This window comes from Zootoca vivipara, chromosome 13 (genome assembly GCF_963506605.1).
Source record: "Zootoca vivipara chromosome 13, rZooViv1.1, whole genome shotgun sequence".
Taxonomy (NCBI): domain Eukaryota; kingdom Metazoa; phylum Chordata; class Lepidosauria; order Squamata; family Lacertidae; genus Zootoca; species Zootoca vivipara.
In genome coordinates, this window is record NC_083288.1 from 24,101,443 (window position 1) to 24,124,938 (window position 23,496).

The 23,496-nt window shown below is 45.3% G+C and overlaps 1 protein-coding gene across 3 annotated transcripts in view; it reads left to right on the plus strand.

Annotated features, from left to right (window-relative positions):
- Nucleotides 1-21,532, plus strand: part of LOC118095726 (keratin, type I cytoskeletal 23) — a 41,583-nt gene extending 20,051 nt beyond the window's left edge. For all 3 annotated transcript variants that reach the window (XM_060281481.1, XM_060281480.1, XM_060281482.1), the window contains 7 exons: nt 3,367-3,449; nt 6,135-6,291; nt 12,950-13,111; nt 16,306-16,431; nt 17,973-18,193; nt 19,297-19,325; nt 20,976-21,532. In XM_060281481.1, the coding sequence (XP_060137464.1) occupies nt 3,367-3,449; nt 6,135-6,291; nt 12,950-13,111; nt 16,306-16,431; nt 17,973-18,193; nt 19,297-19,325; nt 20,976-21,076 (879 nt within the window). In that variant the 3' untranslated portion in view covers nt 21,077-21,532. The remainder of the gene's footprint in view (nt 1-3,366; nt 3,450-6,134; nt 6,292-12,949; nt 13,112-16,305; nt 16,432-17,972; nt 18,194-19,296; nt 19,326-20,975) is intronic.
- The last annotated feature ends 1,964 nt before the right edge of the window (nt 21,533-23,496 follow it).

Genomic DNA, 23,496 nt, shown 5'->3' on the forward strand with positions numbered 1-23,496 from the left:
TATGAGTACAACTGAAACTTGGCGTACCAGTTTGGTTCTAAGGCAAAGCGACGGGGCCTCCCCCTTCCGGGTCTAAGCTGGGAGATCCAGAAGCACAACGGCTTGTTCTGTCTCTGTGCCTGAAGGACACTCCTAGTTCAAAGAGTTGGACAGGAGAAGAAAAGCAAGCCTCTGCTTCTCGGTGCCAATGCAGTGGTGGAGGGGTTTTATGTGTCCTGCAAGCAGAGAGCCCAAATGGACTCAAGGCTTCCACTGGAATGGGGGTTCATTTCCTCTGCTCTTCAACTCTAGGCTTCAAGGGAGCCTCAGGCTCGTGTTGCTAAAGCATAACTCCTCGCTCTCAATGGAGAAGGGGGCAAGTCAGGTTATTGATATGCTGGTCCTTTTTAGCCACATAGCAGCAGCATTGTGGAAAGAGTTCAGATTTTCTTGCAGACTGCAGTAAGAATAAAACAATCCAGAGGAATTCTCCAAATTCTGGGCACAGGACACAAAATTCAAGACACTTTTATAACATTCGCTTTGCACGATTAGCTCATGAACGGTCCCTTTCAGCAATATGACTGGATACCAGAATGTGTGGAAAGCTTGTGGACCCCTCATGCTCGCTTCTAATTGGTTTACAAAAAGCACGCTCCTATCCACTAGCGATACCATGGCAACCGTGAGCAAAGTTTAGAAATTTGCTATTCTTTTGTCTCATACAAAATGCTGCTTTTCTGCTATCTGCTTACATGAAGTTGTCCAAATTAGTGTGAGTTACTGTTCTGGGGCTTTGAAGTTCCTAGTCTGCAAAGGTCAGTGAGCTCTTGGCATGTCTTGCTGAGCTGATAAGAGAATGAGAGGCCCTGCTTGCTAGCAAAAAGACAGAAATGCACCTTCTATTCACAGGTGAGGGTGGGGGATGCAGGTAGAAAAGAAAAAATAGTTTTTAAACTACTTTACATCATTTCCCCTTTGGAGGTGACAAAACGGAAAGTTATTTCTGAAATCTTACAATCTAGGATTAAATGAACAAATGCAATGACATTAAGTGTATAAAACAACTGCATTAAAAAGAGAGAGATGCCTATATTTCCAATACATTTCCAGTACAGCACAATGGCACAGATGCGTTGTGGCTGGGACTGTCTGAGAATGTGTTTGTGCAGACCCAGCACTTATCAGGCTGAAGTCAGTTGTGCATCAGAAACATGTTCTGTGGCAGACGGGATGAGCATAGGTTTGTGTGCTGTGGGTTCTGACATGCTTCCTGGTCCACGACAACCACCTGGGTTATAGGTCATGACACCCAGGTATCAAGAGTCTATCTATCAGGGACCGGGCAGAGGAGGAATGGTGGAGACCGCCTCCCCAGCCTGACCCTTCCAGAGAAGAAGCAGACAGTTCAGAATTACAACAGGAGTTTGTGGGAGATCACAGCTCAGAGGACGATGATGGGAAAAGTTGGGAAATTATGGGGGAGGAGGAGGAGGCAGAGCTGGAGCAGCTGGCTGACACGTTATCACTAGAAAGCATTCCAGACCCACCATCTCCCAGAACCTGGCAAGCCTTAAAAGTAGGAGAGCAAAAGGCTCAGAAGCAAAGGACCCTCAGCGCCACCCATAGAAGGGATGATGAATGAGTAAGTGGGAGAGAAGGGGAGGGGAGATTTACTCGGGGCAACACCATTATTCCAAGAAACTACCTTTCTAAGCCTCTCTCTGTGAATATTGAATAAAAAGCTGTAGGTAATAACTTTCCTTTCCTGTCAACCTACCGTGGGGGTTGGGTCCTCTGACTCTTGACACTATCATAGAATCCCTCAACTGTGCAGAAGACTCTAAAGCAGGCATCCCCAAACTTCGGCCTTCCAGATGTTTTGGACTACAATTCCCATCTTCCCCGACCACTGGTCCTGTTAGCTAGGGATCATGGGAGTTGTAGTCCCAAAACACCTGGAGGGCCGCAGTTTGGGGATGCCTGCTCTAAAGCCTGTTGCAGGGCACACACGCAGTTCACAGAAGGCACTGTTGGCGCTCCTCCTCATCTTCTGTGAACAGGTGGTGTGTGTCCTTTAACATATCTAAAGCATTCATCAGTGGTTGAGCATCACAGAGGAAGATCAGTTGTGGTTTGCAAACTGCCTTTCAGCTGTTGTTGTTGTTGAACATCTGATAAGTTACCAAAGACTTCTGGGATCCTTTGGAAACTCTTTGAAAATAGCTTGTACCTGATAATTTGATGGCATTTAATGGTCGGCAAACAATCGTCATTAACATCAGGTTGCGTTGGGTAACTCGCATTCATTAGATATAGTGTCCGATAGCATCTTGTAGATAAGTAACAACCATTAGTATTTGGTAGCTGGGAATTCAGAACTGAAGATGGCCAAAATCAAAATGATCAAGAGATACTGGCAATCAATTTTGACATTTGATTTAAATATTTCTGAATAACAATGTGAATGTGAATTTGCTTTGGAAAAGTTGCATTAAAAATATGAAGCTTAACAAAGTTAGAACATTTCAGATGTTTCCAAGTGATAGGTTCCGCTCATTAAAAGGCATTACATCAGAGAACATTGCTTGCAAAAAAATTATTTGCACATCATATACTAAATAAATACAGTGGTACCTCGCTAGACGAACGCCTCGCGGCATAAAAAAAATCACAAGACGACAACGTTTTGCGATTTTTTGGCAGACTCGGAAGACGAAGTTTTCTATGGCCGTGCCATAGAAAACTTCAAAAGACCGAAGTCCCGGCCGCCTCACGCTTCCGCCACCGCCACCGCCAGGAGCCCAGCCGCCTTGCGCTTCCGTCGCCCGCCATCGCCCGGCTTCCGCAGCAGCTGGATCCCCCCTCACTCACCTTAAGCCTGCCTGCCTGCGAACGGGCTGTCTGTCTGCTTGGGCGCGAGGGTCCGGCTGCTGGGGAAGGAGGAAGGGAGCCTCTCCCTGGCCCTTCTCCTGCTTCCCCCTCCCCAGAGCCTAAAGAACTTCCAGAGTGGCCATGACGGGTGAGTCGGCGCCTTTTTTTTTGCACTCCCCCCCATAGGAATGCATTGATTAAATTTCAATGCATTCCTATGGGAATCCGCACTTTGCAAGATGAAATTATTGCAACACGAAACAACTTGTGGAATGAATTAATTTCGTCTTGTGAGGTACCACTGTATACTGAAAAACTGACCAGTTTTTGTGAGGACATTTTTTTTAAAAAGGAAATAAATGCATAAATATGATGAACTGCACTTTAGGTTGGAAAAATGAGACACAGAGAGAAACCCAAAATGAGATATCCATCCATCTGTTGCCAACCCCCCCCCCCAAGCTTTTCATTCCACATTTGCAATGAGATGAATTCTATCTTTCTCATTTACAGATTGAGACTAAACGGGTTGCCAATGCGAGCATCGTCCTACAGATTGACAATGCTAAAATGGCCACTGAGGACTTCAGGCTCAAGTAAGTTATTCCTTGAACTCGTCTATTCATGGAAACAGAAATGGGCAAAGACATAGAATTTGGCCTTAATTCTTCACAACCTGGTCGTTTGGGTACAATAAAGCTGGCCTATTCCCAAAGTAATTTAATAAAGGTAATAAATAACAACAGGAATGTTAGATGCACTACAGGTTAAGCCTAGTTGAAATCATCGCCATTGGAGTCATGCCATTTATGGCGCTCTACTTACTAGGTCCGTGGCCAGCAATGAGGCTGGCTAGCAGGCCAATCTCGGATGGAGCGTAGGGTTGAAAGGGGTCTTACCTCCCCTCCCCCCCACTGCTTCTTACTCATTTGTGGCTGCCACCACATAACATACCTGGCTGAGGCTGAAAGCTCAAGGCTGGTGTGTTGCCTTTTCTGGATAGAAGAGGAAACCTCAGGAATTATGTAGGCACCACTGCTTGTTTCCTTTCCATTTCCCCTGCCTCCTGAAATGAGATCGGTGCTATTAATGGCTGCTAGCCGCAATGGCTATCTTCAGCCTCCACTATCGGAGGCAGTCACTAGGAATCACAGGTGGGGAGATGCTGCTGCTGCTGCTGCTCCTCTCAGGTCCTTCCCGTGGGCTTCCTATGGGCATCTGGTTGGCCACTGTGAAAACAGGCCTGATCCAGTAGGATCATAGAAACGTAGAGTTGTAAAGGACCGTGAGAATCATCTAGTCCAACTCCCTGCAGTGCAGCAGTATTTTACCCAATGTGGGGCTCGAACCAGCAACCCTGAGATCAAAAGCCTCACGCTCTACCAACTGAGCTATCCCTCAGGGGATCCTATGACTATATGGACCCTTGGCCTGATCCAGCAGGCTCATCTTATGTTCTTAAGAGGGTACATTCAGGATCAAACCTGACATGTGTTACTCAAGATGTATTTGCTGATTCAAATAAAGGATAAGGCTAGTGAGTGTGCATGGAAGGGAAGGGGAAACTGCCTATTTTGACTTTCTCTGCTCCTTTTAGCTGTTTCCCCCACCCTTCCAGAATCACTCACTGCCAGTATCTGAGTGGGACTGTGGGGGGGGAAACAAATTTGAGAAACTGAAGGGGAACAGCAACTCTTTCTCTTGCAGAAATAGCCAGTGCCAGGAAGTGTGTCCACTCAGTTTGGAATGGGACACAGGAAGCTTGTAGGCTTCGCCTTTTGTTGCAGTTCTGGTCTAGATGGCCTCCGCCGCAGTCTGCAATTTGTATGGCAGAGGGAGCTCCCATTTGCTCCAGTGGAAGCTTTCTCCCCACCTCCCGTGTGACCTAGTGAGGTGTGTGTGTCTAGATCAGGCATCCCCAAACTGTGGCCCTCCAGATGTTTTGGCCTACAACTCCCATGATCCCTAGCTAACAGGACCAGTGGTTGGGGAAGATGGGAATTGTAGTCCAAAACATCTGGAGGGCCGAAGTTTGGGGATGCCTGATCTAGATCATGACTGTAATGGGCAGCAAAGGGCTGAATCACAGAACTGCAGAGTTGGAAGGGGCCCAAATAGCCACCTAGTTCAACTCTCATGTGTTCCAGGCCAAATTGGAGCTCCTGCGCAGGCTGTTTCTGCATAACAAATTCTGCCCCAGGGGCACATGGCTTGATTAACATCTTGTCTAACTTCGCCCGTAGCGAAAATTGGTTTTAGGAAACAAGTCTTTCAACCCATCTTTGTCGAATACCAACAGAAAACCCAAGAGCTGGTCAGTTATCTATGTAATGTATGCATCCAGCTTCACTGGACTTCGTGAATCTACAGTGGTGCCTCGCTAGACGAATGCCCTGTAAGACGAATTTTTCGCTTAACGAAGAGATTTTTCGAGCGGAGGTTGCCTCGCAAGACAAGTTTGTTTTGTGAAAAATTCGTCTAGCGAATCGCTGTTTCCCATAGGAATGCATTGAAATTCAATTAATGTGTTCCTATGGGCAAAAAAAAAATTAAAAAATTCAATGCATTCCTATAGGATTCGCTAGATGAATTTTTCGCAAAACGAATTGACTCACAGAACAAATTAAATTCGTCTAGTGAGGCACCACTGTGCTAGAGTGGAAGACTAGACTGAAAGGTCCATTGTGCCTTTTATTTTATTTTTTATTTATAAATGTATTTATTAAACATTTTTAAGAGAAAACTATATGCATATAAACGGAAAAGACAAAAATGACATACAGCAAAAAGAAAAAGAAAAAAGAATACAAAAACACAAAAAGATTACAAAAACAAAAATTCATATTTGATATCCTTATTACTAATCTAATCTGCTGACTTCCTCTCCCTCCTCCCGCTACGCTTCTTTACATATCTAGCTTAGTAAATTCTTAATCTTACATAATTCTAAATTTGCTTAAATATTATCATAATATCCTATCTATTGATTCTTAACCATTAAACTCTTAATCTATAACTTTCATCTTTATATTAATATCTCTATCTTCTAAGGTTGGTTAATCTGAAACCTTTTTATAATCTGCAACCTCCTTGTATCTCCCTCACTATCATTAAGTCAATCTCCATTGTGCCTTTTCAAATCAATATTTTTTATTGTATGAGCATGGATGTCGGAAAAGGGCATCACATAGGTAGGCTAGCTGAAGTCCTCAAAGCTGTATGCTCAGTCTTCATGTGCCTCCAGTCCCCTCAACTGCTTTCCTTTGGTCTCCTTGGCTAAGATATGAGGCAGAAAAGGCCATTCGGCAAAGTGTGCAGGATGACGTCGAGAACATTCGCAAGGAACTCGACAACATGACAATCATCATAACAGACCTGGAAATGGAGATCGAAGCTCTCCGTGAAGATCACATCCTCAAGAAGAAGGAACACGAGGAGGTAGGGGAAATTTCCAGATCTGCTAAAATAAGGCTCGTAAGATGACTTTCATGGATTTCATTGCACTCTTATTGCTTTTGAAGAAAACTAATCCCCAAATCAAATCCTCTTTGACTCATTCTCCACTTGAAAGCTGAGCTTTGGATAAGCCATATCATAATTATATTGAATTCAAGTAGGAGATTGTGGGCTACATTAGCACTATCTGTTGGGTAGTGTGAGTGGAGCTTGTTTTGCACAAAGTTCACACACTTTATTTCCATTTTAACTTTCGGGCATGCATTTCTCTCTTTATAATATTGATACCCCGCCCAAAATACAGTAAAAATACAGGCAAGATATACGTAAACAGTAAAGGGCCATCCCACCATAAAACTGCAAGAACAACAGAAAAAAATACCTGTCCACCCAAATTCACTAATATCGCTAACAACTGAATTCCTTTCCAAAAATATAATTAGGGAAGAAGTGAGGTGGCCTTCTCTGGGCAGGGAATCCAATCTTTGACTGCAGCCATTAGAAATACCTTCTCTCAGTCAACTGTCCCAAAGAGTCAAAAGAAAATTTAAAAAACCCTTCCAGTCGCACCTTAGAGACCAACTAAGTTTGTCATAGGTATGAGCTTTCGTGTACATGTATCTGAAGAAGTGTGCATGCACATGAAAGCTCATACCTATGTCAAACTTAGCTGGTCTCTAAGGTGCGACTGGAAGGGGGGTTTTTTATTTTGTTTTGACTACGTCAGACCAACATGGCTACCTACCTGTAACTTGTCCCAAAGACTATACAGTATAGGTTTAAAGGTGATAACCAATACTTTCAATTGGGCCTGGAAGCCCAGTAATAGTGCAACGTGCTTCCAATATCCAGTTCCAGTTTATAGCCTAGCTGCTGTACTTTGAGGAAGTTGAAGTTGAGGAAGTTGAGGAAGTTGAAGTTTCCGAACACTTGTTCAAAGGCAGCCCCACATAAAGCGCATTTCAGTAGTGCAGGCATTATGTGACAGCGGTACATTTTACCACAGCCAGATCTGGCCTTTCCAGGAATGGGTATCAAGGGCACAACAGCCTACACTGGGCAAAAGCATCTCTGGCCAAGTCCAGAAGCACTCTCAAACTACCTTAACCTACCTTATCCCACTTCAGTAGAACACACACATATATAGATTGGCATAGCTATCCCATGGTCCATTGCTGAGATCATGACAGCACAAAGGATGTTGCATATTTCAGAAAGATTCCCTTAACCAGTACAGTTCAGAGAGAAATTCACTTCAGTTTACATTTAAAGCTGAATTTGTTATAGTCACACTTTCTGGAACTGAAATGCAGCCTTCGTGAATTTTGCAATGTAGTTCTCCACCCAAAAGAGCATTTGCAAAAATGAATAATGAAAGAAAGCAGGAGCGTACCCAGGATCAAAACTAAGGGGGGGCAAGAGTGGGGAAGAGAGAGGGAAGGAGGGAGGGAGGGAAGAGAGAGAAGGAAGGAAGGAAGGAAGGAAGGAAGGAAGGAAGGAAGGAAGGAAGGGGTGGGAGAGAGAGAGAAGGGAGGGAGGGAGAGAGAAAAAAGAAGGAAGGGAGGGAGGGAGGGAGGGAGGGAGGGAGGGAGGGAGGGAGGGAGGAAGGAAGGAAGGAAGGAAGGAAGGAAGGAAGGAAGGAAGGAAGGAAGGAAGGAAGGAAGGATGAAGCTCCCGTCTCCCCCCCCAGCTCAGACTGCTCCTCCCCCCTCCCACGTTCCTGTCGCTGGCTGCAGCCGCGAGGGGGCGAAAACAGCCCAATTTCGGGCTGCTCCTCCCTCCCCCACCACTGGGAACCATGGCTCTTTTTTCTTTCTTTTTTTGCTTCTAGGGGGGGGCATCTGCCCCCCGCCCCTTGCTGGGTATGCCCATGAAAGAAAACATAGAAAAATGCATTAAGATAAGTTGCTTGCCCCACCACCACCAAGAAAAGGTCAAAGCTGCAGACAAAAAACATTTTTGTTTGGAGAAATTTGCAATAAAATACTGATGAATTTTCATTAGCATTTTTTAAATAAATAAATAAATCTCAAATTGCTGCAGAAACATAGAGAACTGAATTTAAGGTTGAAAAAAATGAGGAAAACAAGAGACAGATCGTTCCATCCCTGCCAGCCAGCTTCAATGTCCCTTTAATGCTGGGGTATTGCTTGGGGAAAAGGTGTTAAGAGAACAGAATACAGAAATGCATACATATTTTCATGTGGATTTTTGAAATAAAAATGGGACAAACTGAACTAAAGATTGGTGGGGTAGGGAGTGAGAAACTGAAATAGATTTGTCTTTCCTTGTAGGTAGTAAAAACTAATTTTTGCTACCACAGGTAAAACACAGCTATTGCAAACCTTAAAGCGTTTCTAGTGATAGAGTTCTGTAGAGCTAACTATCAAAGGGGACACAGAACATGATTAACCAATATGCATTAGTGTTCCATTGGCTGGTGTCATTTAATGCTCAGAAAACCCTTTTCAAAAATGTATTGCAATTGTCCCTTGCAACCAAGCAATCAGCACAAAGCATCACAATTTTCATGTGCTCTCAACACCGGCTGGTTTTAGCATCCTCCCCTTGGCTTCCCAAGGGCACTGTCACTATGTAAACCACAGAATGGTATTGCAACGAAGGGAACTTTACCATACCAGTTTGGCTTGTTTAATAATTAGGTTGTTTACAGAGTAATTATGTGTTTTCATTCAGCTGCTCCTGTGGTAATTACACAGAACCTTTATAGCTTTTGCAGCAAGACTTGGCAAAGTACAGATACATTGTGTGTGTGTAAAACTACTGATATTAGATGAAAAGAACAGTTTCAGGTGTTGAAGAAGAATTCTATCCCCCTCCCTCCCCCCCCCAAAAAATCAAGTTACCGTATTTTTCCTTGTATAACACACACACACACACACACACACACACACACACACACACCGTTAATAAGACGGGGACTCAAATGAAAGAAAATGGGAAGGGATTGCCCTGCTTGTGGCAGCAACCAATCCCACGTCCCACCTATGCATAATGCTGTATAAGACGACACCCCCCCCCCATATTTGATATTATTTTATCAGAAAAAAAACCTCTTCTTATACACAGAAAAGTACGGTATATTAAAGTAAAGATCCAAGATTTTTAAAGGACAATTTAACTGTTCTTCAGGACTCAGATTTTCTACAGTACGTCCCATCCCTGGATTTCTTTTAAAAAACAGAAGTCCACCTATCAGAAGACCATATACTTGCTATCTATATTCTGTCTCCTGTTTAAAAGAAGCCCTGCAGATTTTCTTGCACAAACACAGGACCGTCTTAAGCAGTTCGGGTGCCCTGGCGCCGTGGTGCGCAGATCGCTCCGCCCCCCCCCGCCCTGCCCCGTTTCTTCCCGCAGCTGGTGGGCGGGCGCAGTGGGCAGCGTGGTTTCCGCGTGGCTCCGCCACGCAGCGGCCCCCTGCCAACCCGGCGCCCTGGCGCCCCGCGCCACCCAGCCTACCCCTAGAGCCGGCCCTGCACAAACACTTTCCCAGTGGCAGAGCACATGATTGATACAAGACCCTCGGACCATCTCCAGTTACTAGGCAAATTCGATTGTCATATATCTTATATCAGTGTAAATTAATAAGGCAAGATGGGAGCAACCAGTAGCTTTGAGTATTAAGCCAGAGTTTAAAGATGTCCATAGCTGTCAACTTTTCCCCTTTTTAAAGGGAAATTCCCTTATTCCGAATAGGATTCCTCGCGAGAAAAGTGAAAAGTTGACAGCTATGAAGATGTCTTATTATCTTGGCTTGTTCTGAAGTTGTTAATCACAGTTTCCAGTTTGGGTTGAAACAGGAAACTATACTTAATGAAAGACTTCGCTATACTGTTGATTTACTTATGCACACAAACAGGCTTTGTGCTTGACCATAAACTTACATAGGATCTCCTGGACTTGCCCAGTCCGGACATCGGCTGAGCCCCAAACCTCCATGCCATCCCCTCCCTTCAATACTTAGCCAAAAATATTTAAATTCTCTCTCTTGGGAACCAAGTCCTGCAGTCTTCTCCTCCACATTGCTTAATTTGTTCTTATGCACACAAAAAAGTGGGCTGCCAAGGGACATGGATTTTGATCTGTGGGGCAACCTCTGTGCCTTACTTCTGCATTTCTTTCCTGGTTAAAGATTAAAACCGACAGGGAAACAATTGTCTGTGATGAGCTAGCTTTAAGAGGAGGAAACAGTCAACACAGAGGCATGTGTTTCCGTTGTTTTGCTATTTTGATCTGAAGTTGCCAGGAGACCTCTGTTAAAGGGTGGGATGTAAGTTCTGAAAATAAACAATAACCAACAAGCAGACACCTAAAATCACCAATTGTACAGATCCCCCAGGAACAAGCACATGCATGCACCTATAACAAATTAAATTACGTCAGTGTAAATTTTCTGCAGAAGAAATAAAGCAAGCCTAGGGAAGCTGTGACTCTCCAGATGTTTCAGAACTACAATTCCCAGGCCTCCTGAGCACAGGCCATGCTGTCTGGGACTGATGGGAATTGGAGTTCGGGAACCTCTGATGATCCACTGGTTCCTCGTCCCTGGAATAAGTGGGAATGAGACACAGGTGGAGTATTTTTTTATGACAGCTAGGAGGGGAAAATCAAGATAACAGGGGAGCTTTCTCACACTCAGGACCTGACCCAATTTTCTCTTCCCTTGGAGCACAGCTAAGTCAGCTCCTGTTGAAAATACAAATATGGGGAGATCTCATCTGCTTCTAATGAGGTTTAGGGATCCTGTTCTACCACCACTGGTCTCCCAGGGCTAGAGACTGTTGCTGGGATCTCTCTCCGGGCTAAGATTCTGGGTTTTCTTAATTACTTTTTAATGGATGGGCATTGCAGCCAAAGATACAGGTGTAAGCTGTGCTGAACCACCTGAGCTCCACCACACCTGCTTGTCCTTTGTCATCTCAGCTGTTTATTTGCCAACCAACAATGGCAACTCCTCTAAACTTTGTCTCAATTAACTGTACACGATCATCCGCCCTGGAAGCTGCTGCGCCTCTCTTAGGCCACGTACAGGGGACAGTGCATTGTTGTCAATGGGACCACCGGGAAGGGTACAGGCCCACCACTCCAGTTTTGAGAGCTCGCCTTCGTTACTATTTCCTCCTTCCCTTGAACTGCACCCCAACACGTTCAGTGTGGATACAAGTAGGAGATTGTGCAAATTCATGGAGAGCAGAGGGGTTGGAGCAGCAACTCTGCTCAGTGGACCACTGGAATATCTTTTAGAGTTTACAAAGTCCTTCCTCATAATGTTGGTTTGGATGCACATGGAAAAATCTACAAATGCCTGATAGATCCATAAAGACCCATCCCTGAGATGAGTCTCATGCTCATTGGGGCCTCCCTGGGTGTCTTAGAGGGTTTTAGAGGGAGAGAGAGGGATAGAATCATAGAATTCTATTCTATTCTATGATTCTATGATTCTATCCCAGGCATCCCCAAACTGCGGCCCTCCAGATGTTTTGGCCTACAACTCCCATGATCCCTAGCTAACAGGACCAGTGGTTGGGGAAGATGGGAATTGTAGTCCAAAACATCTGGAGGGCCAAAGTTTGGGGATGCCTGTTCTATCCCTCTCTCTTCCTCTAAAACCCTCCAAGAGACCCAGGGAGGCCCCAATGAGCATGAGACTCATCTCAGGATTGTGGGTTCCATTGGCCAGAGGATTCCTGTAATGCAGGGGGTTGGACAAGATGGTACTAGCGGTCCCATCCAACTCTACAATTTTATGATTCTCTGTGTTTGGGTGCGATAACGCCAGACTCTTTGAAAGGCATGCTTGGGCCAATTCCATTTCTGTTGGCCTTATATTCTGTCCACGTCGCCTTGTTTTGCTCTTTCCAACTCCAGCAGACCACATATAGTGTTTTCTCCTTGCCAGTTGCTTTGACAACTTCTGCTAATCCAAGGGGCTTCCCTTTCTTGTTTTGCATTTTTGTCACAAGAACCTGATTTGCAACTGGCAGCATCTCATTTCATCACCTTGTAATTTCCCAAGTTTGCAGCAGGTAGGCCTGCTCAGGGCTGACATGTATTCATTTCAATGAACTGGAGGCATGTCTGTAGCAGTTGCTGTCTCCAAAGGGAGAGCAACAAGAAAGGGCTGTTGCCTTCATGCACTGCTGGTGGGCTTCCTCAAGGCATCAGGTTAGCCACTGTAAGAAATGGGATCTGATTAGGCTTTGGTCTCATGCAGCAGGAGAGTGCCCTATTTTATTCAGCAATCACATTCTTTAGAGCAGGCATAGGCAACCTTGGCTCTCCAGATGTTTTGGAACTACAGCTCTCATGATCCCTGACCACTGGTCCTGTTAGCTAGGGATCATGGGAGTTGTAGTTCCAAAACATCTGGAGAGCCAAGGTTGCCTATGCCTGCTTTAGAGACTTTCAGAGAAGGTGGAACTGCTTGGAAGAGAGACAAAGTTCAGATATGAGATTTGCAAACAGCAAGCGGGGAGGACATCATCCTTAAAATAAGGCTCGCCTCTCACCCAAAGAGAAGAGGGAGGACAGATTGGAATGTAGCCATCCAATTGGCTCCTCTTGCTTCTGATGATGTCCTTTACATTGACTTCCATCTTTAACCCTTCATGTGCAGGACATGCAAGCACACGGCGCTTCCAAGGACTTCAAAGTGAATGTGAAGGTGAATTCTGCTCCACAAGAAGATCTGGCCAGGATTCTGGCAGGGATAAGAGCGGATTATGAAGCCATTATTGAAAAGAACCGCCAAAGCCTTGATGCCTGGTTCCAGCAGCAGGTAATCTTTGACATGAGGGAGATGGAGAAAGCCCTGTTGAACTACACAGGTTCCTGGACCAATATGTGTGTTTTTAAGTGTTGTGAGCTAGGCATGACCACAAAATGGTTGAGATGTAAGGGGGGCATTCAATGTCCTTTTCTGTACACATATGTGTCTTTTGTGCGTCTATATTTTCTTGACATCAAGGGAAAATGTACAGAGAGAACAAGAAAACAACACACAGAGAGAGACAAAAAAGCACAAAGAGAGACAACACACACACACCCCTCCCCAAAATTCACCAGATGACCCTTGGGTCTCTCCCAACTCAACAGTTTTATGATTCTGTAACTCAGCAGTGGAACAATTTCTGCACTGACTTGAATGGGAGGGGTGGCTGCACCGGTAAAAATGGCCGGGGAAGCTCTGTTTGAACAACAGAGCCCTAGGAAAGGGTGAAATTCCCGCCATCAGCCGTTCTTGGAGTGGGACAGCTTCCTTCCGCATATGCAAGTCTATACAGTCATTTGTTGTTGTTGTTGTTGTTGTTGTTGTTGTTTAGTCGTTTAGTCGTGTCCGACTCTTCGTGACCCCATGGACCATAGCATGCCAGGCACTCCTGTCTTGCACTGCCTCCCGCAGTTTGGTCAAACTCATGTTCATAGCTTCGAGAACACTGTCCAACCATCTCGTCCTCTGTCGTCCCCTTCTCCTAGTGCCCTCAATCTTTCCCAACATCAGGGTCTTTTCCAGGGAGTCTTCTCTTCTCATGAGGTGGCCAAAGTATTGGAGCCTCAGCTTCACAATCTGTCCTTCCAGTGAGCACTCAGGGCTGATTTCCTTAAGAATGGATAGGTTTGATCTTCTTGCAGTCCATGGGACTCTCAAGAGTCTCCTCCAGCACCATAATTCAAAAGCATCAATTCTTCGGCAATCAGCCTTCTTCATGGCTAGAGCTATACAGTCATACCTCGGTTTAAGTATGCCTCGGTTTGAGTATTTTCAGTTCAAGTTCTCCGTGGACCGTCTGGAACGGATTAATCCACTTTCCATTACTTTCAGTGTGAAAGTTCGCTTCAGGTTAAGTACGCTTCAGGTTAATTACAGACTTCCAGAACCAATTGTGTTTGTAAACCGAGGTACCACTATAGAGGCATCGCACCACAGAGTTACATAAGTGGCAATAGCCCAGCCGGTGCCATGGCATGGCCTGATGGGTTGGCACACCTTTGGGGATACTAGGGCTACAGTTTGATACATTCGTCACCCATGAATTAGGAACTGGCTTCAGGGTGCTACGAGGGCATACTGGCATAATCCTATTCCAGGAATTGACAGTGCCCCAGGGAGTTCTTCCATACCCATTGTCCCTGGGATTATGAATAAGCTAACTTCCAGGCAGGCAAAGTGCTTGCTTAGTTGTGAATAGTTAAGAAACGCCACCTCCCGATATGAAGTAACGCCGTTCACTGCTGCATGAACGGTTTTGCTTGCACCCAAGCCTCAAAGGACCAGCCGCACAGCTGATTTCCTCCCTACCTGGGCACATGTTGGCAAGTGAGGACATGCCAGCCTCTGTGCCTAATTGATGCCATCTCCAGAAGAGTTATTCTGGAAAAAAAACCAGAGCGTTTCCTGGGATGGGGGAGGTCACACAGCAGTCTTCCAGGGGAAAGGTGGTGAAACCCTGGGGCAGGATCTGATCCCTTCAGTATTGGCCACGACTTGGTGGAACGCTCTCTCACAGGAGACTAGCGCCCTGCAGGATTTGACATCTTTCCCCAGGGCCTGCAAGACGGAGCTGTTCCGCCTGGCCTTTGGGCTGGACTCAGTCTGACCCCTATGTTTTTCCTCCCTTACGGTTTTGATTTGGGCCACTTTAAAATGAGGCCGCATTTTTTAAAAAAATAAAATAAATCTATTTTAATCTTCATTTTAATCAATTGTTTTTCTTTCTTTTATGTTTTATTGTAATTTTATTGATGTCAGCCGCCCTGAGCCCAGCTTTCACTGGGGAGGGTGGGGTATAAATATTATTATTATTATTATTATTATTATTATTATTATTATTATGGGCGGTGGCAGGTGTGAAAGTGGGTGGAGCAACAAATCTCCATTTTACCTTTGTCCAGCAGGTGAGTTTCTACACCCGCTCACAAACCCTTCCATCCCAGCAAGCAAGAACCATTATTAGAGTTGAAGGACACATGTCAGCCAGGGCGAAACACTTTGCCCTGCAAAGTAGGCTGCAAAGCTGGGACAGTGAGAGCTGACCCCTCGAGGGAGGGTCCCGAGGGCCAGAAACAGGGCTGTATTTGGCCCCTAGGGCCGAGGTTCCCCACCCCTGATGCAGGCAGGTCAGAGGAAGGATTCTCAGTGAGTGCTCACAGGATCCTATAAGAAGGGTGTGCTGCTCCAAGCAGGCTCAGGCGAGTCTGTTCATGGCAACAGCACAAACATTGAACATTTTCAGTAGAGAAATGAAGTGGAGAAAAGTGGAGAAAACTGAACACAAAACAAAACAAAAATAGAGAAAAGTACTTGAAACTGTGGTACAATACAATATATAGGTATCTAAACAGTACAATTATTCTAACAAGTATAAACTTATTAACAAGTCGTTGTGCTTTTTCTAAATGCATTCCAAATATTATATTTTTCCACGCACAATCTACCTATAAAAGCAATCAGTTTGTATGTTGCAAGAGTAGTCATATCTTCCTTCTATCCCTCATTCAAAGGCGGCCGTGGTAGGCAACCCTGTTTAGGGAGGCTTTTAATGTTTAATAGATTATTGTATTTTAATTTCCTGTTGGAAGCTGCCCACAGTGGCTGGGGAAACCCAGCCAGATGGGCGGGGTATAAAAAATAAATTGTTTTTGTTTCGTTGTTGTTTTTCCAACGTATCAATATCAGACTTTTAGCAGAAGTAAGGACGCAAAGAATCCATTTGCACTGACTCGCTGTCAAACCACATAATGTTGGTATATGGTTTAGGATAATATTATCGTCTGACAATTCTAATTCCAACCCCCACCCCACCCCACCCCAAAAAAGTAGTATTTATACATCTTAATACTTTCCTCCCACAATTTGTCAGCGTCGGACAATGAAACATACATGTTCTTGTAGATAGGCCCTTTCTGTGCAAGAGTAGTGGAATCTCCAAAAGCACAAAGAATATATGTGTTGCTACTGTTTTTGTTCCACAGGTCGCCAGTGAGTCTATGGAAGATGCGCCCAGCCAGGAAGAACTACAGAGCAACCGGAAGGAGATCGCCGACCTGAACCGCACTCTGCAGAACCTGGAAATTGACCTGCAGATGCAACTGAACAAGGTAACTTAGCCAAAGATAGAGGAGGAGGATGTAACAGACATGGCTCACGGGGACATGCAACCTCAGAGCCGATGGTCGTCGCAGTGAGCAGTCTATAGCTCAGTGGCAGAGCAACTGCTTTGCTGCCAGAAGGTCCCAGGTTCGGTTCCTGACATCTCCATGTCAGGCTAGAAGAGACCTTTGCCTGGAATGCTGGAGAGCTGCTGCCTGTCAGTTTAGGAAATATTGTGGTAGGTAGGTCAGTATAAGGCAGCTTCCTGGGTTCTACATTCCAGCAGTCCTCAAGAACAAAGTTCTAGTTAGAGGGCCAACGTTATTGTGAAGATTACATGAGGAGGAAAACCATGTATGCCACAGTTGAGTTCCTGGGATGGGGAAAGGTGGGCTATAAATGCAATAAACAAACAAAGAAATAAATATTCCCCACACAAGGAACAACATTTGGTACAAACAGAGAGTAATTAAGCCATGGCACTACTGACGTACATGAAAGTATGTAAAGGACAGGCTCCCGCCTTAAACAAATTACATTCTTAATTTAGTTACAGGTAGGTAGCCGTGTACCACAGAGCCTAGGGCTTGCCGATCAGAAGGTCGGTGGTTCGAATCCCTGCGGCAGGGTGAGCTCCCATTGCTCGGTCCCAGCTCTTGCCAACCTAGCAGTTCAAAAGCACATCAAAGTGCAAGTAGATAAATAGGTACTGCTCCGGCGGGAAGGTAAACGGCATTTCCGTGCACTGCTCTGGTTCGCCAGAAGCGGCTTTGTCATGCTGGCCACATGACCTGGAAGCTGTATGCCGGCTCCCTCGGCCAATAACGCGAGATGAGTGCTACAACCACAGAGTCGGTCACGACTGGACCTAATGGTCAGGGGTCCCTTTACCTTTAGGTAGCCATGTTGGTCTGACGTAGTCAAAAATAAATAAAAAGAAATTCCTTCCAGTAGCACCTTAGAGCCCAACTAAGTTTGTCATTGGTATGAGATTTCGTGTGCATGTATCTGAAGAAGCGTGCATGCACATGAAAGCTCATACCAATGACAAACTTAGTTGGGCTCGAAGGTGCTACTGGAAGGATTTTTTATTCTTAATTTAGTTAGGCAGTAGGGAAGTGGGGACAGAAAGAAGACAACAGATGATGGATAATGTAATTATTGCTCAACCTGACAGCCATCTAATATGACTATGCTAAAGATGTGGATCCTGCAATTGCTGCTAGGCTGAGCCCATCATTTACCATAGCTGCCAAGTTTTCCCTTTTCTCGCGAGGAAGCCTATTCAGCATAAAGGAATTTCCCTTAAAAAGGGGAGAAGTTGACAGCTATGGGCCCAAGTCAGGCATAGCTGCCAAGTTTTCCCTTTTCTCACGAGGAAGCCTATTCAGCATAAGGGAATTTCCCTTAAAAAAAGGGATAACTTGGCAGCTATGCATTTACAAATCCTTAAATAAATAACTGTAGTTTCTCATTAAATCACCACAAATATTTTGCAGAAGATGATATCATTGGATTCCCCCACCCGCCACCCTTTTCTCTTTTTCAGAAATTCGCCGTCGAAAACACCTTGGATGAAACCAAGTCTCGCTACGCCTTCCAGCTTCAGAGCATCCAACACGTCATCTCCAGATGTGAAGAGGAGCTCAGCCAGATTCGCAACGACCTCAGGTCTCAAAATAACCAATACAAGGTCCTCCTTGGAATCAAAACCCGCCTGGAGAAGGAGATTGCGACTTACCGCGAGCTTCTGGATGGAAAGACTGATGGGTGAGGGAAAGTTAATATTGAGACAGGCAAGGGAAAGGAGAAATCTATGGCTGGTATCTACATAGAATTGGTATGTTTTTATGCAGACAAAGGGCACGGCATGGAAACTGAGGTACATGCCTGGGGGAAAAAATACATTCATGTGGCACTTAGGGCTGCTTTTAGATGGCAGGTATTCCCAAGGCACTGGACATTATGTCTTAAGATGTGCAACTCTCTCTATGCATGATAGAAGGTAGCATATTTGCAACTCCCTACTCAAAAGTTACAGATACACTAGGCCAGAGGTGTTCAACCTTTTTGAGTCCACAGCCCCCTTGACCAACTACATTCTTTTTGTGACACCCCTGTGGAGTTCAGGAGCCCAGTTATGTCATTCCTTGCCTGCAAAGCTGGTAGCTTCTCACCCCTTTTCGAACCCTCCCTTGTGGAATGTTCCTCAGCCTCCTCTCTCCATGGGAGTCCTCTGGGCAGCCACCGCAGCCATCCCTGGTCTCCGAGCTGCCTCTGCTCCCAGCAACCAGCACCCCATGGCTAGCCCCAGGGGCACCATTCGCCTGCGGAGCTTGTAGCAGGGCTGCTGCAACATACAGCTGTGCAAGCCTTTGGGAAGCAGAGGTGCGAGGGGGCATCAGAGGAAGAGAGGGAAGGAAAGAGGGACAGAGGCCAGTGTTATCCGTGGCATCCCTATGATGGGAGATTTAAGCTAAAATGTGCAAGGGGAACTTTCCCCCCTGGCCCTATTCTTCTGGAAGACGGGCTGGTGTCTGTATGGTAGAGCTGGCTCAGAGACTAGCATATTTTCCAAAGGCAAATAAGCACAGCATGAGTCACTTTGAATCTCTTGTTCCAGGTAGCGGAGTGCCCTTGTAAGGAACTTGGGGAAACAACAGAGACACAATCAGAACTTTTCCAGAAACTGGATTTTATTGTGAAAGTCTAACAAAACGATAGCTTAAGAGTCCCAGACACAGGAAGGAGAGGGGGACACCTGGCTTTGTACAGCGCCCACCCCCTGACACTAATTAAGAAACAGAAATAGAGTTGTATGAGAATTTGCATTGTGCATATTAATTTATGCTGCCTTTTTTGTCATTTCGCAGAATGACGGGCTCCACTTCAAGCTCTAAAGGTAAAAGTCTTGATATTTGTTGGAAAGCTCCCAATATTCTTTATGTGTTTTGTTTATGTTTGCATCTGGGTGGGATTCTGCGGAGAATTTCTATCTCAAAAACATGGGTGTTGTGCTTGTCCTCTAAATGAAGGGTGGGGGATGAGGGGTGCGCATGGTTGGGAAGTTGTGTCCTGTACAAAGTTAAGGGTCACATCCATTGCTCCACCTACATCTGGCATGCAGCCACTGAATGATTCCTTATGAGGGTCAAAAGGGTTCCAAATCCTTGCTGGATCCAGAGGTGAGCAACATCTGGCTGTGAATATGAGCTAGGTGTGTGGATGCTCCAGCTCACAGGAGCTGCATTCACAAAAGGCTTCTTGTGGACCATCAGATGTCAAACAGATAAACAACTCTATGACTTTTAGAAGACATCTGAAGACAGCCCTGTATAGGGAAGTTTTTTTAATGTTTGGTGTTTTTATATTTTGTTGGTGGCCAACCCAGTCAGACAGACAGATAAAATAATAATAATAATAATAATAATAATAATAATAATAATAATAATAATGTCCCTTGTGAACAGACATTCCGCTGTGGGGATGTAAAACGGGTGAAGTGGAGGGAGATATATTCCCACCCCACCCCCCACCCCAGCCATCTCTTACATTTAATATGATAAGCAGAACCCCACGCCCCACAAGAGGTTTACAAAGTTCGCCCACACTCCACGAAAGAGGCAGAAACAGAAACACCACCTTCATGAGGAGCAAAGATTTTCACAAAACTAGAGAGTGGGATCGCAACAGCAACAGTGTGAAGAAAGAATAATTTCCTCAGAATTCAGCCTTCTGCTCTGCATATGTCTTGGCTTGGTCACTGCCAAAATGTTTATGAGGCAAATGTCATGGTTACCTCTAGTTAAGGGAAATTTTACATCCCAAGGGCCACATTCCCTGCTGGACAGCCTTCCAGGGGCCACATGCCAGAGGCAAAAGTGGGCAAACCAAATGTTGCCTTCATATGGTAGGCTAGTTTCTATGCACATTGATTGGCCCTTCTCTGGCCTCTACTGAGGCATTACCACAGTTCAAGGACACATTTCCAGTCAGGCCAAAACACTGGGGGGTGAAAAGCAGAGCCATTGAAAGGCATGGCCTGGGGAGACTTCTGAGGACCAGATAAAATGGCACAGAGGGCCGCATTCTGTCCCTGGGCTTGAGGTTCCTCGGCCCTACGTTCAATATCAGAAGGGCTGCCGCATGGAAGATAGAGCAAGCTGGGACCTGAATCAGTGGATTCACATTGCAAGAAAGGAGATTCTGACTAAACATTAGAAGGCAGCTTCTGATGGTAAGAGCTGTTTGAGAATGGAATGGACTCCCTCAGAAGGTGTGGGGCTGTCCTTCATTTGAGGGTGGGTGTCAGGGATTCTTGAGCTGTGATTCCTGTATTGCAGGAGGTTGAATTAGATGACCCTAGGTATATCTCCAGTTCTACAATTCTATGACTCTACACCCTGTTCTCATATTTTTCTAGTAAGCCTGTGCACCAATGTCATATTTATAGGACAGTACTGAGGTAGTCCCTCAGTCCCAAACATCTTTATCTATATAATAGAGCATGTGTTGCTTCTTGCATAATATTGTATCCCCATATTTGTTTCAGGATATGGATCTCCCAGCCAACATCTAACAAAAATCATTCAGGATAGTGTGGATGGACAAGTGGTTGCCACACATACTGGTGAAATCAAACGGCAAGCTTGAGGTCAGCACTTTGAAGAAAAGAAGCACTTGCACACAGGAAAGAAACCCCACAGGGGTCCAGCTTTCTACGAAAAAGAACCCTGTTCTTCATTCACTGATATACTTTGGGAGCCTTGAATCTATTTTCCTCCTTTTGCCATCTACATGTTGTCACCCAAACCAATTCTAACTTTATTTAATATGAATGGAAATAGTTTGTCCTCTTCTCTCGGCTCCTACTTCTTTAAAGAGCACAATACCAATAAATTAAAACTCTCATGGAGTTATTTTGTTCATAGCAGTTGAAGTTTAACCAATCGGAGAACAGGCTTTCAAATCCCAAAGGCTCTTAAATGCTGCACAATTCTGTATTTTAAACAGGTTGGTCTAGAGAAATACCACAATGCAAACTATTCAACAGTATAGGGTTTGCATTAAAAGCCATGAGGGGATGGATGCAAAGAACCACAAGCAGGAAAATAGCTAATAGTTTTGTCCAACAAAACACTAGCACAGGGTTGGTTAACCCAGTGCTTTTTTTCTGGGAGGACTCAAGGGTACACATCATTATCCGTTTCCCACTGTTATACTAAATAGAAAAAAATCCCGGAAATCCCCCGGATTTCTTACCTGCCAGGGAGGCTCCATTTCGGGTACCGCTCTGCCCAAGCCTGGGCACCGGAAATCGGGCAGAGCGGCACCGGACGTTGCTTCTACGCATGTCCAGACATGCGTAGAAGTGACTTCCAGTGCCGCGCCGCTGCTGATCCCGCATTTTTCAGTGGGAGATTGGCAGCTATGGTACACATACCCCTAAACATTTTGTGAATCTAAGTTTGGCCTCATTGAGGGGCAGTATTTCAATATGAGTAGGAAAATGAGAGTACCCCTAAATGTTTTTTTAGGGGGGAAGCACTGGGTTAACCTATAGCCCTCAAGCTGTTGTTGGACTACAACTCCCATCATCCCTGACCATTGGGCAATGCTAGGGCTGATGAGACATGGAGTCCAGAAACATCTGGAGGATCATAGGCATGTCATTCCTGCAAGGCTCTTCTATGTAAATTTCGTAGCAGATTTATTGGTCCCACATTGTGGGACTTGCACGGAGTTCTTGTGCAAGTAGAGGAACATCTTTGGATTTCCCCATGGAACATTCCAGTGCAAAGTGTGTCTCAGCTTTTCAAAAGATGCCCTCCAGCAGCTATTAGGAATTGTCTAAGAAAGCGCCTTGTCAAGAGTTATGTTTTCAAACAAACTCAATGGCCGATAAAAGGGGGGGGGGGATGCAGCTCCGGAGAGTTTATTCATCCCCCTGACTGTATATGAAGTAGCTGCTGAAAACTAGAAGATTGTCCTAGATCAGGTGTGTGCAGTGGCTTAGCGTGGGTTGCCAGCACCCATGGCCACGCAGAGGCAATGGATGGGAGGGAGGCAAATGGATGAAGTACGCATGCACATTCAACTGCCTAACGGTGTCTGTGTCACCCAGGAGATCGCAGCCACAGAGGTAAGAAAAGAAGAGTTGTTCCATTGTCTGGAGAGGTCACTTCCTGGTTTGCATGGAGACACCGTTTTCAACAGAGCCCAGCAATGGAAGCGTGCCGCTGTGTTGAGGCAGCACTGGATGTTGAACGTTTGCAATTTTGCACCTGGGTGGGGCAACCACCCCTGTGGCCCCTCCCATGATACACCACTGGGTGTGTGGGAGGCCTTTGGCCCTCCAGACATTGCAGGGCTCCAACTCCCATCAGCTCCAGTCAGAATGGCGAATGGCACTCAGGGATGATGGGAGCTGGAGTCGATCAGCAGCATATAGAAAGCACCATGTTGTGTAGGATAGCCTTCGATACAAGTGAAAATAATTTTCAGCCCTACTTGAAATCTGCTGAAATTAGCAGATTGGAGAATTCAAGAGAGAACTTCCTCCTGTAAAATCTCACACAGCACTATTGAAACACCCATTAAAAATGGCTTTTCTCATACAAGATATTTTTTAAGGGACTTTTGAGTATTTACAGGCGGCATCCCAAAAGCCAAATGCTACCCATCGCAAAGGAAGGATGTATTCAAGTGCCTTACAATGGACTGGATTAGTTGAGAACCAGCCCGGGCAAGACTTTAATTATAGCCCCCGTGCCCTGAGTGTGGGTGAGGACAGATAAATTAAAACTCTTGGGCCCCTCAGCCTGATGAACAGGAAATGGTGCTTTCAACCTTTTGAATAGGTTCCGTCCTTTGAAAAAATCACCCTTCCTTGCTTGTCCTTGCTTAATTACATGTCACTCAGCCGCTTAATTAGTGGGCTCCGGGCCTGGAAGGAAACGAAAGGCAAGCAATGAAGTAATGAACCGTAAGGGTCCTTTGTTCATGCACTGCATAAATATACACACCGCCTACCCAAGCCAATGGCCTTTCGCCTTGCAGAAATATAAAAATGT